The 14,430-nt window shown below is 43.5% G+C and overlaps 1 protein-coding gene across 2 annotated transcripts in view; it reads left to right on the top strand.

Moving 5' to 3' along the window:
- Nucleotides 1–13,994, top strand: part of CCDC9B (coiled-coil domain containing 9B) — a 54,708-nt gene extending 40,714 nt beyond the window's left edge. For both annotated transcript variants that reach the window (XM_083744648.1, XM_083744647.1), the window contains exons 11-13: nt 2,613–2,670; nt 4,853–5,611; nt 12,429–13,994. In XM_083744648.1, coding sequence (XP_083600774.1) covers nt 2,613–2,670; nt 4,853–5,578 — 784 coding nt within the window. In that variant the 3' untranslated portion in view covers nt 5,579–5,611; nt 12,429–13,994. The remainder of the gene's footprint in view (nt 1–2,612; nt 2,671–4,852; nt 5,612–12,428) is intronic.
- The last annotated feature ends 436 nt before the right edge of the window (nt 13,995–14,430 follow it).

Raw genomic sequence — 14,430 nt, 5'->3', positions numbered from 1 at the left:
TAAAATACTACTGTCCCCCTCTCATGAAAGTGTAATGAAGTCACTGGGATCCAGTTCCTGGGACAGTCCCTTGCTGAAGACACAATTCCCAGCCCAGAGAGTGTAATTTCAGCACCAGAATCAGGTCATTTGCAAACCCAGCTTCTCTAAGCACACCAAGGTGGAGCTCACCCTCCAGCAGAAGATTGTGAGTGCCCCATCTTACAGTGCTATACCAACAACAGGTGTTGTCCAGCAGTGGTGAAATTGTATTTATTTCAGAAAGGCAGTTTCCCGCCCACCTCCTAGAGTGGCATGAATAGCAATTCCCCATAGGAGTTCAGAGTAGTGGCAACAGTGCTGCTCAGTATCCAACAGTGCCACTGCTTCTGCCACCAACCTCTGATGATGAGGTGTATTTAATTTTTTTATAACCACCCACCTACCTGCTGACACACCTGAAGTGGCAGCATTGTGATGTAAACACTAATGACTGAAGTCCGTAGCACAGACTGGGTACCAGCAGTGCTAGAACTCATATAAAAATCGTAATGCACATGTGACCTGAAAACAGGTACAAAAGAACAGCTGCCAGTGGAACAAATGAACCGGAAAAATCTCAGCTTCATGTTCATTAATCTCTTTTTCTAAAGGGCATTAGCAACGCCCTCGTTCTGTGTTAATACAGTACTGTAAGATTGGGGTTTAAACAGAAGGGGTTTAATGAATCCAGGAGTAATGCTAGAGATTGACAACAGTCCTAGCCAAGTTGCCAAGTAACAACTCCCCCCTATAGTTTAGGAGATTGGCTGATAGTTCTAAACTGCTGCTGTTCACAATGACTAGGAAATATCTGAAGGGGAAATAACTGTTATGAGTTGGGGGGGGGAGGGGCTGTATGCCCTTCTAATTTTTGGATCCAGCAAGTGTTAAAATCTGAGCAAAGATTCAAATTTCTGGAATAGCCAGGCTAGTTTCCTGGTGAGGTAATGGGTCATTAAGGAAACAAAGGGAGTGACTCTGTGCCAGATGACAAATGGCACAAACTTGCTGGTAGTTAGAAAGATAAAAGCCAGAGTGGAGAGTGGCATGATGTGAGCTAGAAGCTGGAAGCAGCAGGCTGGGAAGCCAGAGAGTCAGAGCAATGCCTTCTTCTGGTGGAATCAAAGGCTGTGGCGATGGAAGAAGCAAGACCCTCTTGGGGTGTTAATGCTGCGAGCCCCTCCATCATAGGCTCAGGTTGTATATATGTGTAAATAAACCACATATCCTAAAGATACCACAGACTCCTATGTGTCTCATTCCAAGAAAACTGAACCCTGGGTAAGCACCTGGAACCCCTGGAAACTTGCTCCGCTCGGAGATTGGGGTGGCATGCAACATAATTCTTGCATGCACCCCCAGCTAAGAATGAGGTGATCTCCCTGTGAAGAGAAATTGCCTTGACAGTGACAAAGTCTGGCAAAGAAACTGAGATTCCTTCCAAACCTGTCCATTGCGCATTCATCCCAATTTGGTTGCACAACATTTGTGGGAAGGTTCAAAGAGGGCCATTTAGTGAGCATTCTCAGGGAGGTGATGCAATATTGTGTCAAGCAAGTGGTATTCCACATTTACTACTGCATTTTACTGTCACTTTCCTTATTGCAAAGTCCGATTTGAGTGGGGAGGGAGAGACAATTCAGCTTTAGTTGTGCAACCTGAATTTGTCAGTATGAACTAAGATGGTGAACTTTCCTCTATCACTCCATCTGCCCACTGGGAAAAATGAGCCACTTGGATTTCTGCTTTCCTGGGAAAAGTGCTCCAATTAGTTGTATTTTCCCTTGTATACTGAAGAATATAACCTCTCTGTAACTATACTGTATACATTGCTTTGCTAAATTTTGTACTATTTTAATAGAAACTTTAATAGAGTCTGTGTCAGGAAAAGAGGCAGCAACTCACCTGTTACTTGCTCTATGTGTGTGAAATAGAAGATACTCTGGAATACATTCTTTCTCTTGGTGTTAGTTTGCAAACTGTGGCAGACAGCTCCATAAATCACTGGTACATGCTGTTAGTCTAATGACAAATGTCTGGGAATAGAAATTTGATTTTATGGTTTTTATTATATTACAGTTTTAACAATCAGCTTGTGAAAGATTAATGGCCCCTGATGAACCTTTGGAATTAAGATGAATATGCTCTTTAGATGCTGCGAGTGCAAATGTTGTGATGAATCTGGACAATCTGAGCATCTTTATAAGAAGGATTGCCGTAAGAGCTAACATGGTTTATAGGCAGTTTCCAAAAACGGAGACAAGCATGAGCAAGAGCAGACCTCCTGTGCTCTCACTCCCTGGTTTTTGAGAACTGCTTAAAGAAACAATAACAAGGAACACAGATTTAATCCCAACTCATACTCCTCATCCTCTGATATCATAGTAGGTAGTCAGTGGTTACATGCTTCACCTTTTCTTCTTAATGACTGGTTGTTACTGGTGGAAAACTTGGAATCTTGTCTAGGGTTGTGTTCAAGACCCTCTGCTCTGCAAGGAGACGGGGCTCCCAGATTAGGCAAAACAGCTATTATCCAAAAGGGAGTCCTATCAACATTTGACAACCCTCATTTTGTGTGTGATGTTTTACAGATGGGATGCCAAGGAAGGTGAAGAAATGCCCTTTGTAAAGGATGAACCTGATAAGCAGGTGAGTCTACTCTATAGAGTGTTGCTTAGATCAGGAATGGGGAACCTTTTCTGGTTCTGTGGGCCTGATACTTATCAGCATCTTTCCTTACAGGCCAACTGTGATGGGTGGGTAGGGCCACCCACCTATCCTTTTGGAGCTCTTTGCAAACCATTTTTGTTTTAACAACCCTGGAAAATTTGGTTTCATCAGCAAGCTTTGCCACCTCAGGTGGGCATGCTTTGGGGGAAACAGCCTCCTGAGAGATGTTAGCAGCCCTGGCAAGCCAGGTTTGGTCCACTGAGCAGAAGTGCCTTACCAAACAAAATAACACCAAGCCTTGTGCTTTACATTAATTCAGAAGAACTACAGCCCTTGGTTCTTAACTCATCAAAGTAGGGTAGTGTCTTCCATTAACTGGGGGCCAAGCTGGTTGAGATTCTCACTAATGCCTGACCAGGCTCCTGGAGGTTTATGTTTCTTGAACTGAAATACATCTAACAGGGGGTTGCAGATCTGATTGGAGTAAGGCAGTGGAGGAGAGAAAGAAGATGCTTAACTCTTTCCCCTCACACTGCTTTTATGTAGATACACACACAGAAACACATCTAGTTGCTTTCCCTCCCATGATGGGAAAGCAATAATCCTGTATCCTCCTCAAGGATTGGGTTGTAGCTATGTTGTACCTATGAACTCTGCTGTCACTGCTCCAAGATTTTCAGCTTCATACTACTTTTCAGCTTCATTCTACTTTGGCACACAGAAGCTTGCACTGGGAAGGTGAGAAAAGCTAATCCTTTAACCAATGCTTATGCGTATGAGGGAAGATCCCTGTGTTACCAGAGTGGCCTGGGAATTTCTTCAACGTTGCCCAGTCCCAGGTCACAACAGTTATATTGTGTATATAATATATTCTGTCTCTCCAATAATAAATCATTAATAGGCCAAATCCTATGCAGTGTACCGTATTTTTCGCACCATAGGGCGCACCGGACCATAGGGCGCACCCAGTTTTTTGGGGGGGAAATAAAGGGGGGAAATTATTTTTCCCCAGGCGCGGGGCTGGGACGGGGGAAGCTCGAGCTTCCCCCAACCCCAGCCCCCAAACAGGCAAGTCTCCGCAAGCCGTGGGAACGCTTCCGCGGCTTGCGGAGAGGTCCGCGAAGCCTGGACGCGCTGAGCTCAGCGTGCGCAGGCTTCAGCATGCAGGCAACTCTCCGCAAGCAGCGGGAGCCCAGCGCTATCCCCCGAGTTTGCGGGGCTGGCGACGGGGAGGAGCAGGCTTCTCCCTCCGCCAGCCTTCTAACCAAGTTGGGGGATAGCGGGATGGTGGCGTTCCGCCTCCCCGCTGTCTCCCGAGCTTGTGGGGCTGGCGGTGGGGCTCTCCTGAAGCCTGGAGAGCGAGAGGGGTTGGTGCGCACCGACCCCTCTTGCTCTCCAGGCTTCAGCGAAAGCCTGCATTCGCACCATAGGACGCACACACATTTCCCCTTCATTTTTGGAGGGGAAAAAGTGCGTCCTATGGTGCAAAAAATACGGTATTTCAAAATATGCCAAATTGATTTTGAAGGGTTTGGCCTAATATGAAAATGTTTGTGTAAATGATAAATTGTTTCATTGCGATGAAGAACTGTGCATATTTTAAAGTACTGTACATTTTCCCACTCTGGTTGCTAGGTGGTTTTTTTAAAGGGCCATTTATGCCTCAGTTGTTTGCATGCCCCAGCACTGTTTATAAACAGGAATTATGTGAGCCAGACAAATCATTTCCTGCGTCAAGTGTGGTGTAGTAGTTAGAGTACTGAGCTAGGACCAGGTCCAAATCACAACTAAGGCTGCAATTCTATAGCCCCATGTTGCCTTTGAATTCAACAGGGTATAGTTCTGAGTAGGAATGATTAGGATTATGTTGTAAGCCATGAAGCTCACAGAAGAAGGAGAAGGAGAAGGAGAAGAAGTTGTATACTGCCCTAGACTCCTTAGGGTAGTGATAAAGCGGGATATCAAATCCAAACTCTTCTCTTCTTCTATACCCGCAAGTCTCAGTAGCTGTGCTTTAGTTTTCTCTCTAGTGAAAGGGAGACTTTAGTCACCTCTGGTAGCCAGTTACTGATACCAACAGCTTTGTAAGGGTAATCTGTTGTTTCTTTAAGTCAATTGTGTAATAATTAGCTAAGCAAAGTTTTGTCTTCTGTCATTCTAGAGATCCTTGAGCAACGAGCAACTGAAAAAGCAAGCTCTGGCTAGTGAAGCAGTCAAGGAGCATAACTTTCCAGCAGGCCTAGAGAATAATATAAAGCCCCCGGAACACAGTGCTCCCTTGCCTCAAGCCCAAAGAGATGAATGGAACCAATCTGCAGGTGAAGAGCAGGGTGCAAATGAAAAAGCCAGGAGGTGCCTAACCCAGGGCATTTCTCCCGCAATCAGAGCGGATGAGACCGGGGCAGATCTCAAACTCAGTAAGTCAGTAACTGGGACTGATTTGTCTCCCAAGGGCAACTATATGAATAGCAGCTCTTCTCAGGGAGTGCCTGGGAATGTGGTGCAGACTTCTGGGTGCGACCTTCAAGAAATCAATTCCATAGTCTATGAAGGTGGCTTAGACAAAAGTGCGTATTGTGAACGGAACCCTTGTGGGGAGCAGGCAGGAAACAGTAGTGAGCTGTTGAACAAGGAAGGAGGAGGTGGTGAAGGCCAAAGGCTGATAACAGTAGGACAAGGAGAAAAGAACCAAGTTGGTGGCCTCCAGAAGCAGATAATACCTGTGAAAGAAAGTGACACTGCAGCCTGCCTTGTTCGAACAGAGGAGTACAAGCCTCCATGTAAGGAAATTCCAGACCCAACAAATGAATATGTACAGGAAGAGGCACAAATGAGGAACAAGGAAGAAGACCAACCTCAGTCGTGCAGTAACAAAGCACAGGATTAAGACCGAACACGCAGGGCTCCGTAGAGGCCAAAGGTGAGTGCAATGCTAGCCACTCCACTTGGCGTTTTATGTAGATTTCTAGCCTGCTCTGTCCCAAGAGCTCAAGCCTGGTAGTTCAGTTACACCTAAAAAGATGGGATGCCACCATCCAGGAAGTTCTCCTGCCCATCCCCTACTGAAATGATTCATACTTGGCTCCTGCACTGGTAGGACTGTTTTCATGCATTACACTGAGGTTTAAAAAGGAGAACCCTCTTGTGGATTCAGTCCTTGTCCCTTAGGAGCACAGCTCACAATATTTGACTGGCCACTTTATATTGAAGAGCTAGGCATTATTGTGATGACTCTTGAAAGCTGCATTTTCTATAGGTTGGTCAATTCCCACTTACTAGGCACAGATCCTAATATTACATGGATGAATCTGCCATTACGCTGCTAAACAGTTCACAGCAGAAGATAGTAAGCAACAACCAGCTTCCAAATGATTACAAGCTGTAATTAGAATGCAGCTCTCTTCTTCAAAGCTGCATGTCTTAATCTTGGGCAACCCTGCTGTGATCCTACTAAAGATCATCAAGACCATTCATTCATTTGTTCAGATTATCTAGTTGGGGGTGAAAAGGAAAACCCCTGCAGAAGCAGAATGCTCTTCTCCAGCAGTGAATGCAGTATGGTAGGCCTTTTCTTCCAGCTTATACTTCCCAGACTTTTAGGTTTCAAACAAATATATTCAGCTGCCATTCCCAACCTTGTTCCAAGCTGTTTCCTTCCCAGAAAACCACCAGTATCCACAGAGCAAAGCTGAGAAACGTTGAGTAAAATGGCTAAACTAAGATTTTTCATGCATTCTTTTACACACACTAATCTCCTCCCTCCAGTGAAATGAATGGGGCAACCAAAGTGCAGTAGAACTCCATGCACAAATCAATGCTGTGAGATTACTCTAGTGTTAGAGCAGGGGCCTTAGGCAACATGGAGATGGCAAGCTGCCCAAGGCTGGCCCAATGAGCCAAATGTCAAGTTAGAATTTGATTTCCTTTTCAAAAACTAAATAAATAAATTGAATTTACCATTTAATTTTAAAGATTTTTATTTTTTAAAAAATGTTCAATTGTTTATACCCACTACAAGACTATTCAGCATTTAAGTAAATAACACAGGAAGTCTCAGATTTTGAAATGGATCATATGATATTTCAAACGTAGGTAAACCTTTGAAGAGCCGAATAATCATGCTTTTGAAAAGTTAAAGCAGTTTAGTGTGCTTACAACCCATGTTAAAACAATGTCAATGCAAATTGTTAACACACAGAGAGCTTTGCAGTATTCTTTTTGTGTTTTATAATTTATTTTATGTTAGTTCTGGTCTTCTGATCTGCAGATGCAAGAAATGGTGCTAAGAGGAACCATACGTGAGAAACTATAGCAAAACCCTTTGCTTGTAACATGAAGTTTCTTTTTTATCATTATCACCATCAATCACTATTACTTATTAATAAGACTTGTCTAACTTGAGGATCTGAAATTGCCTTAGGTTAAAAACAAAACAAAAAACAGACTGGGTAGAATGTTGAGGTTCCTGCTCGTCCCACACATTTCATGTCAAGTTGTAAGACCATCTTTCTTCATATTGCCATCCATCAGTGGAGCCCTTATGTCGGTGACAGATTTCACACATAGAGCTGTTAGCTGTGACCCATTTCTCCAAGGAAGCAACTCAGGAACATGTGACTTTATTGCTTTGCAGCCGGTATCTTATCCATTGATGCAATTTCTGTCAGAGAACAAGGAGATGCTGCTTTTTTATTCAGAATAAAGATTGCCTCCAAAAGCTGCCCAAACATTTTCCCCAGGGCTAAAGAACATTACTTCCAACCCTTATTACCATTTATACATGCCATTGTATAAAATAATATGCACAGGCTAACAGACACTCCGGATAATACATAATGGGTGAAGCAGACAAAACAGAGACAGGGAAGAGACTATGTTTGCCCTCAACTTCTACCAACCCATCCCTCAACTGTTTGCTAGAATCTCTCCCTGGTAGCTGCCTCCATGGGCATGGCCAGGATTTTTGTTGGGGGGGGGGGGGCAGAACAGACATGATTGGTCAGTTAAGTATCTCTATTGTTTTACTTGATTGGGCGCGGGGGGCAGCAGGTGCCCCCCTGCCCTCCCCTTGGCTATGCTCATGGTGAGAGAGCCAGTGTCCTCCACTGCCAGAGCAATCACACTGAACTCAGGAAATCTGAAGGGTCAGTGTGGGGTATTGCGAGTGTCAGACTAGGATTCCGCAGATCCTTACTCGTTGAGCTCAAACTCCCACTCAGCCATGACACTCACTGGCTGACGTTTGTGGAAGGGACATAACTCATCAGAAGAAGGCCTTAGGATGAATCTCTGGCATCTTCAGGTAGGGCTGGCAAAGGCTCTGAAACTCATCTATCCCACATCTTACTCCCTTGAGGAAGATGCAATACACGCCCCCAGGCAGATTCCACCTTGCAAGAATGTTCATTTCACTCTGCCCCAGTTGGCACCAGAACCCTAACGAGAATGTTTTCGAAAGTCATGTTTGTTCTTAAAATTCAGCAGAATAATATATAGATTATCATCATGGCCAAGAAGGGGCAAAAGAACCTCTTACTTAGCAATAAGAAATATCCTGGGTGTACACACATCTACAAACTTCATTTCTCACTTGCCCCCAGCAGACAAATTGAGAAGTGCTCGTCTTTCACTCTCAGGCATATGCACAGTAGAAGGGAAGGGCTGGGGCACAGGGATCCTCTCCTTGCAAGGGATAGCGCAGTCGGTACAGCATAAGACTCTTCATCTCGAGGTCATTGGTTCAAACCCCATGGTGGGCAGGTTCGACGAGATGATTCTCGGAATCCCTTTCCAATTTTATGATATAAACAGGTTACTGTAGATAAATGGTGGGTTTTCCTTTCCTGTGGTGTCCGGCTCCTCCCCCAATAATTGCTTCAAAAGATTTACATGTAAAATCTGCAACAAGATGTTGCAGTGTGGAGTGCTGCTGTTCACAATTCCAGCCACTCCATTCCATTTCCCATTTTGCCATGCTTTTCCTTCCCATGAGAAGAGCCAGCTGGATCAGGCCAATAGCCCATCTAAGTCCAGCATCCTGTTCCCTCAGTGGCCAACCTGGTGTCTGTGGGAAGCCCTCTCCCCATCAGACAGACAGACAACCTTCCATGGCCAATGGAGTCAGTTCAAAAATCCTGCTGGAGGCTAAGTGCAGCCAGTACCTCTAGCCTTTCTTCACATGAGTTGGCGTCTTAAAACTTGATCATCCTCATAGATAGATAAAACTTTATTCACATTAGCCAATGGCCATAGCAACAGTAAAACATTACAGTATACGCAGAAAATGACATTTGATATAAGAGCATAATTTAAAGTCCTGAATCAGCAGTCAGTTAGTGGTGATCGTCCCATAGCTGCTCTCATCGTCTGCTTCAAAATGACAATAACCCAAAGCATAAGCCCAGAATCCCCTGCAGAACTCCCCCCCCCCTTTAAAGTAAGAGGGCCAGGGAAATCAACAAAGGAGACAAACTACAAAAGCTTTTCATTCAGTTATATCAAACCAATTAATTTCAGACTCTCCAGAGAAAATACAGCTGGGGTAAACTTCCAAAGCACAGTGGGGTGCTGACGTCAGCGTTCTCCCCTGACGTAAACAAGAGTGGTACAGCCAAAGTCTTGCGAGCTGCGGAGATCAGTCTTAGAATGCAAGATAATGCTGAAGGAGTTGGCATTATTGAGCAGTACACGGAATTCCTCTTCTGATTAAAAGCACAGGAACTTAGGCAATAGAAATGTTAACTTCCACCCCGCTCCGTTCCTCCCTTATATCTGAAAGGATGTGGCTAGAAACTGGGGGTTTTTTTGTTTCTGTTTTTTTAAAAAAGAGGTTCTTAGAATTTGCACAGAAAGATCATGGAATAGAAATGACAGCTACATGGCCCATTTTTTAATACCTCTTAATGCTAAGCCATTTGTAGTATAATCTGCAGTGTTTACAGCAGAATGGACTGTAATAAAATTTATTATTATTATTATTATTATTATTATTATTATTATTATTATTATTACTGCAAGGTATAGGACTGCAGCCTTACTCAGAAGTATTTATTGGGGGAGTCATGGCAGATTTGGGGGGGAAGCTTTTCCTTACCTGCCAACACCCATTTTGTGTAAGAGTTGCCTCGAAAGAATTATAATAGGCTGCCACACCCTAGTCAGTCCAATTGCTTGGGGAGATCCTCAGCCCTGCTGCCAGGGACTTCTCCCTTCAGCCAGCTTCAGGAAAAAATAAACAAGGAGATGAGCTTTGTATTTACTATACTTCCCTGAAGCCCAGAGGAAACCACTTAACAAAGAACCTTTTGAAATGTCCTACCTAGGGGTAAACATAGCAGCCAAAAATCTGAGCTTATTTAAAGATAACTATGAAAAGTGTTGGTCAGAAATTAAAAGGGATCTAGAAGGTTGGTCAAGATTGAAACTTTCCTTGTTGGGCGAATTGCTGCTATAAAGATGAATGTATTGCCAAAAATGCTGTTTCTGTTCCAGACTTTACAGATTGTGGATAAAGTGGAGTGTTTCAGGAGGTGGCAAAGAGATATCTCCAAATTTGTCTGGCAGGGCAAAAAGCCCAGAATTAAGTTTAAGATATTAACTGATGCTAAAGATAGAGGGGGCTTTGCCCTGCCAGACTTAAGGTTGTATTATGAATCAGCAGCTTTTTGCTGGTTGAAAGACTGGCTGCTTCTTGAAAACACTGATGTTCTAGATCTGGAAGGTTTTAACAATTCTTATGGATGGCATGCATAATTGTGGTATGACAAGGTTAAAAGTCATAAAGCTTTCAAGAACCATATTGTCAGGAAAGCAGTGTTTAATGTCTGGACAAAATATAAAGACTTATTGGAAAACAAGACCCCAAGGTGGTTATCACCAATGGAAGCTAAGGCTCGGAAAAGACTCAATATGGAGGCCAAATGGCCGAAATATTGGGAAATATTAGAAAAAGATGGAGATAATTGGAGGCTGCAGAGTTTGGAGAAATTAAAAGATAAAGTGTGAGATTGGCTACATTATGCTCAGATCAAAGAGGTTTTTAATTTGGATTAAAAAAATAGGATTCCAGGTGGAAAAATCGAAGTTAGAAACAGAATTGTTAGAACCTAAGACTAAGGTACTTTCAAGAATGTACAACTTGCTGTTAAAATGGAACACACAAGATGAAACGGTTAAATCAGCTCTGATAAAATGGGCACAGGACATTGGGTATAATATCATGTTTGCTGACTGGGAAAAGTTATGGACCACCGGTATGAAGTTCACGGCATGTAATGCCTTGAAAGAAAATATTATTAAAATGATATATAGGTGGTACATGACTCCAGTCAAGCTTGCAAAAATATACCATCTGTCTGACAATAAATGTTGGAAATGTAAGGAAACTGAAGGAACGTTCTTTCATCTCTGGTGGACTTGCCCTAGAGTTAAGGCTTTCTGGGAAATGATATATAATGAGTTGAAAAAGGTATTTAAGTATACCTTTCCTAAGAAACCAGAGGCCTTCCTTTTAGGCATTGTTGGCCAGAGGGTGCTAAAGAAGGACCGAACATTCTTTATGTATGCAACAACAGCAGCAAGGATACTTGTAGCCAAGCATTGGAAAACCCAAGACTTGCCCACACTGGAAGAATGGCAGATGCAACTGATAGACTATATGGAACTTGCAGAAATGACTGGCAGAATCCGAGACCTGGGAGAGGAAGCAGTGGAAGAGGACTGGAAGAAATTTAAGGACTATTTACAAAAACATTGCAAATTGTATGAGTGTTAAGAAAGATGCAAGAGTGTAAAAAACATGGCACCACTAAGCTAGTTGAAAAGATCATGAACATAAGTGAAATCTAAGAAAAGATAAGTTTTGGATAAATATTATGTCTAAATTAAGTATTTAAGGTCTGGATAAAAGTATCTAAAGCTAGGGACACAATATTGGGAATTTATAAAATAAGAATTGAAATAAGGTGATAATTTGCAGGTTAAAGTTTTATAAACCAGGAACGCAGGAACGAGAGATGCGAGGAAGTCCAAAAAGTGAAGAAAATATGTTTATTGATGTAAGTGTTTTTTCTTTTTTCCTTCTTTGTTGTTCTTTTGTTTTGTTTTTTTCTCCTTACTGTATTAAGAAAATCTTTAATAAATATTTTTTAAAAAAATGAAATGTCCTTATGATGCAAGGGATAAAGTGTGTCCCAGTGGAGGATGATGATGATGATGATGATGATGATGATGATTATATACCCCAGCCACTCTGGGCAGCTCCCAACAGAACATTAAAAACACAATAAAACATCAAACATTAAAAACTTCTCTAAAGAGCCAGGACTGCCTACTGAACTGGCTGTAAGCAAGAAAGCAGGTGAGTGGGGCTGGCTGGCGTTGGTGGGGCTGTGCCCCATTTACCCTAATAGGCTAGCCTCCACAGGTAGTAAGCTTCTATAGATAGGATCACAGCAAGTACATAAAACCAGCTCCTTGATGACTGACTAAGCCTATGCCAAGTAATTGACTTTTGGGGGTGGGGGGTAGGGAGAGGAGATGAGAAAGGTTCAAGTTGTCCATTAGGGGGTGTTTGCAGCGTGCTCATCCTCACAGCATCTGAACCTCTCAGTGATCAGCAACTTGTGCTGGACAGACTCTCAGCTAGGTGAGTAGCTCACAGGAGAGGCCTGCTGCAGCTTTAATTTGCCACACAGCAGTTCCTGCCCCTTCTGATGTTGCTTTTGTTTGTTTTCCAGGACAACTTGCTAAAGCAAATCTGGTTGCAAAAGAAGATGAGCACAATCTCCCTCTCTGACACTGACCTTCAGCTCCCAGCGGCACCTCCCCCTGCAGGTGATGTTTACCTGTCTAGAAGCCACTTGTGTCCTGAAATTGTCTACTCAGTGCCGAAGGACAGAAAAGGCCTACTTACAAGCAGCCTCCTGAGGAGAAAGGAAATCATGGCACTTGTATTTTGTACCTAACTCCACCCTACCCTTTATATTGTGGGCATGTGATGGGCCATGAGTTGTCTACTGTATGCACTTTATTTTACTGAATAACTAATGATATTTATAAGTTGGGTTTGCTTTGAGGATAATTCCCCTTATTTTTTCTCCTCAACACTGGCCAATGGATCTACGGTACTCTTTTGTTGCTTCCAAAACCAAGTGGCAAACTTTACAGAGCCTCTGGCTGGGCTTGAGTTTTATGGATGTTCGGCCAGTTAGAGACAATGACAAAGAAACCATTTTCTTAACAATAAAGGTGGCTGAGGAGATAGTAGATCCAGCAGCCAGGAAGACTGCGTTGTGGCTTTGCACATGTGTGGCAGAATGATGAGAAGGGACCAGTGGTGTCACAGGTTCCATACAACTGATGGCCACAAGTTCATTGAGGTTTCTCTAGAATGCTTTCTCTCTTTAACCTTCCTGGTTTTGAACCTGTGACTATCATTAACTTCCTTGAGGCTAGAGGGAAAGTTGATGGTCATGTGTGTATGAAGGAAACAGGCAAATCGTTATCATTCCCAATAGCAAAACATCCAGACTGAACTTGATTTTGGCTTCACATTCGTTATCATTCCCAATAGCAAAACATCCAGACTGAACTCCTTGATTTTGGCTTCACTCCCAAATCAAAACATGGTGGAAGAGAAACCAGATTGTTTTTTTGTTTTTTGTATGTGATTATGTTGTAAATGGCTGTGATGTTAGAGCAGAGATGAACGGAATCCAAAAAGTAATTTTGGCACCTCCTGTGAAAGCACTCAAAGGTTTGGGGGATTGCAAACAAAAGTACTAGGCGGACCAGACAGCGCCGAGATATGACCGTGCCAGTTGCGTGTCATTTCAGTTGCTGCCAGTTGCGTGTCATTTCATTTCAATGCAGGATTCCCTGTATCTGGGAAATGGTATTGCAGCATAATTCCATAAAGCAGAACAAAGTTTGCAAAGCATTGTCCCCTCACTTCTAGGATATGATAGGAGCCAATTGCACTTGAGCACCAGGGTTTTGTGAAACAATCTAGCTACGTGAGAAATGGCCGGCAGAGGTGACTCCAAGCACCAGCAGCAAATGTCTGCATTATCGATTGGCTCCCTAAAAATGCAATGGGCACAATCCAGGGGGACCTAACTCCAGGTCACTTTTTAACTTGCTCCTAAGTGATCTGGAGTAAGGAGTGAGCAGGGAGATGACCAAGTTTGCTGACAGCACCAATTTTTGTTCAAGGTAGTAAAAACAAAAAGGGATTGCGAGGAGCTCCAGAAGAATTTGTCTGGCCTGGGTAAATGTGCATTAAAATGGCAAATCTGGTTCAAGTAAGCAAGTGTAAAGTGATGCATACTGATTGGGGGGGGGGGGTTCCCACCAGGCGTTTGCACCAGGCGTCCTATTGGGAAGACCCAGTTTTCTGAGTGCATGTTCTGGAAGTTGGGCAATAGGGGCAGTACAGGATTCCTTTTGGTGTACCGACCTCCCCGCTGCACCAAGGATTCCCTGCCCGAGCTACTTCAGGTCGTGGCGGATGTTCTCCTGGAGACACCTAGCTTGGTTGTCCTAGGGGATTTTAACATCCATGCCGACACGACCTTACAAGGGGCCGCTCGGGACTTCGTGGAAAGCATGGCCTCCATGGGGCTGTCCCTGAATAAGTCTGGCCCAACCCATAGCCGCGGACATGCCTTGGACCTGGTGTTTACCTCTATGGATGTTGGTGATCTGACACTAAGTAAAAGTGAAACGAAAGAAGTGCCA

Source organism: Podarcis gaigeae, assembly GCF_964106915.1.
Source record: "Podarcis gaigeae genome assembly, chromosome: 1".
Classification (NCBI taxonomy): Eukaryota; Metazoa; Chordata; class Lepidosauria; order Squamata; family Lacertidae; genus Podarcis; species Podarcis gaigeae.
The sequence above is the reverse complement of the archived record's forward strand: the minus strand, read 5'-3'. Positions and strand labels throughout refer to the sequence as shown.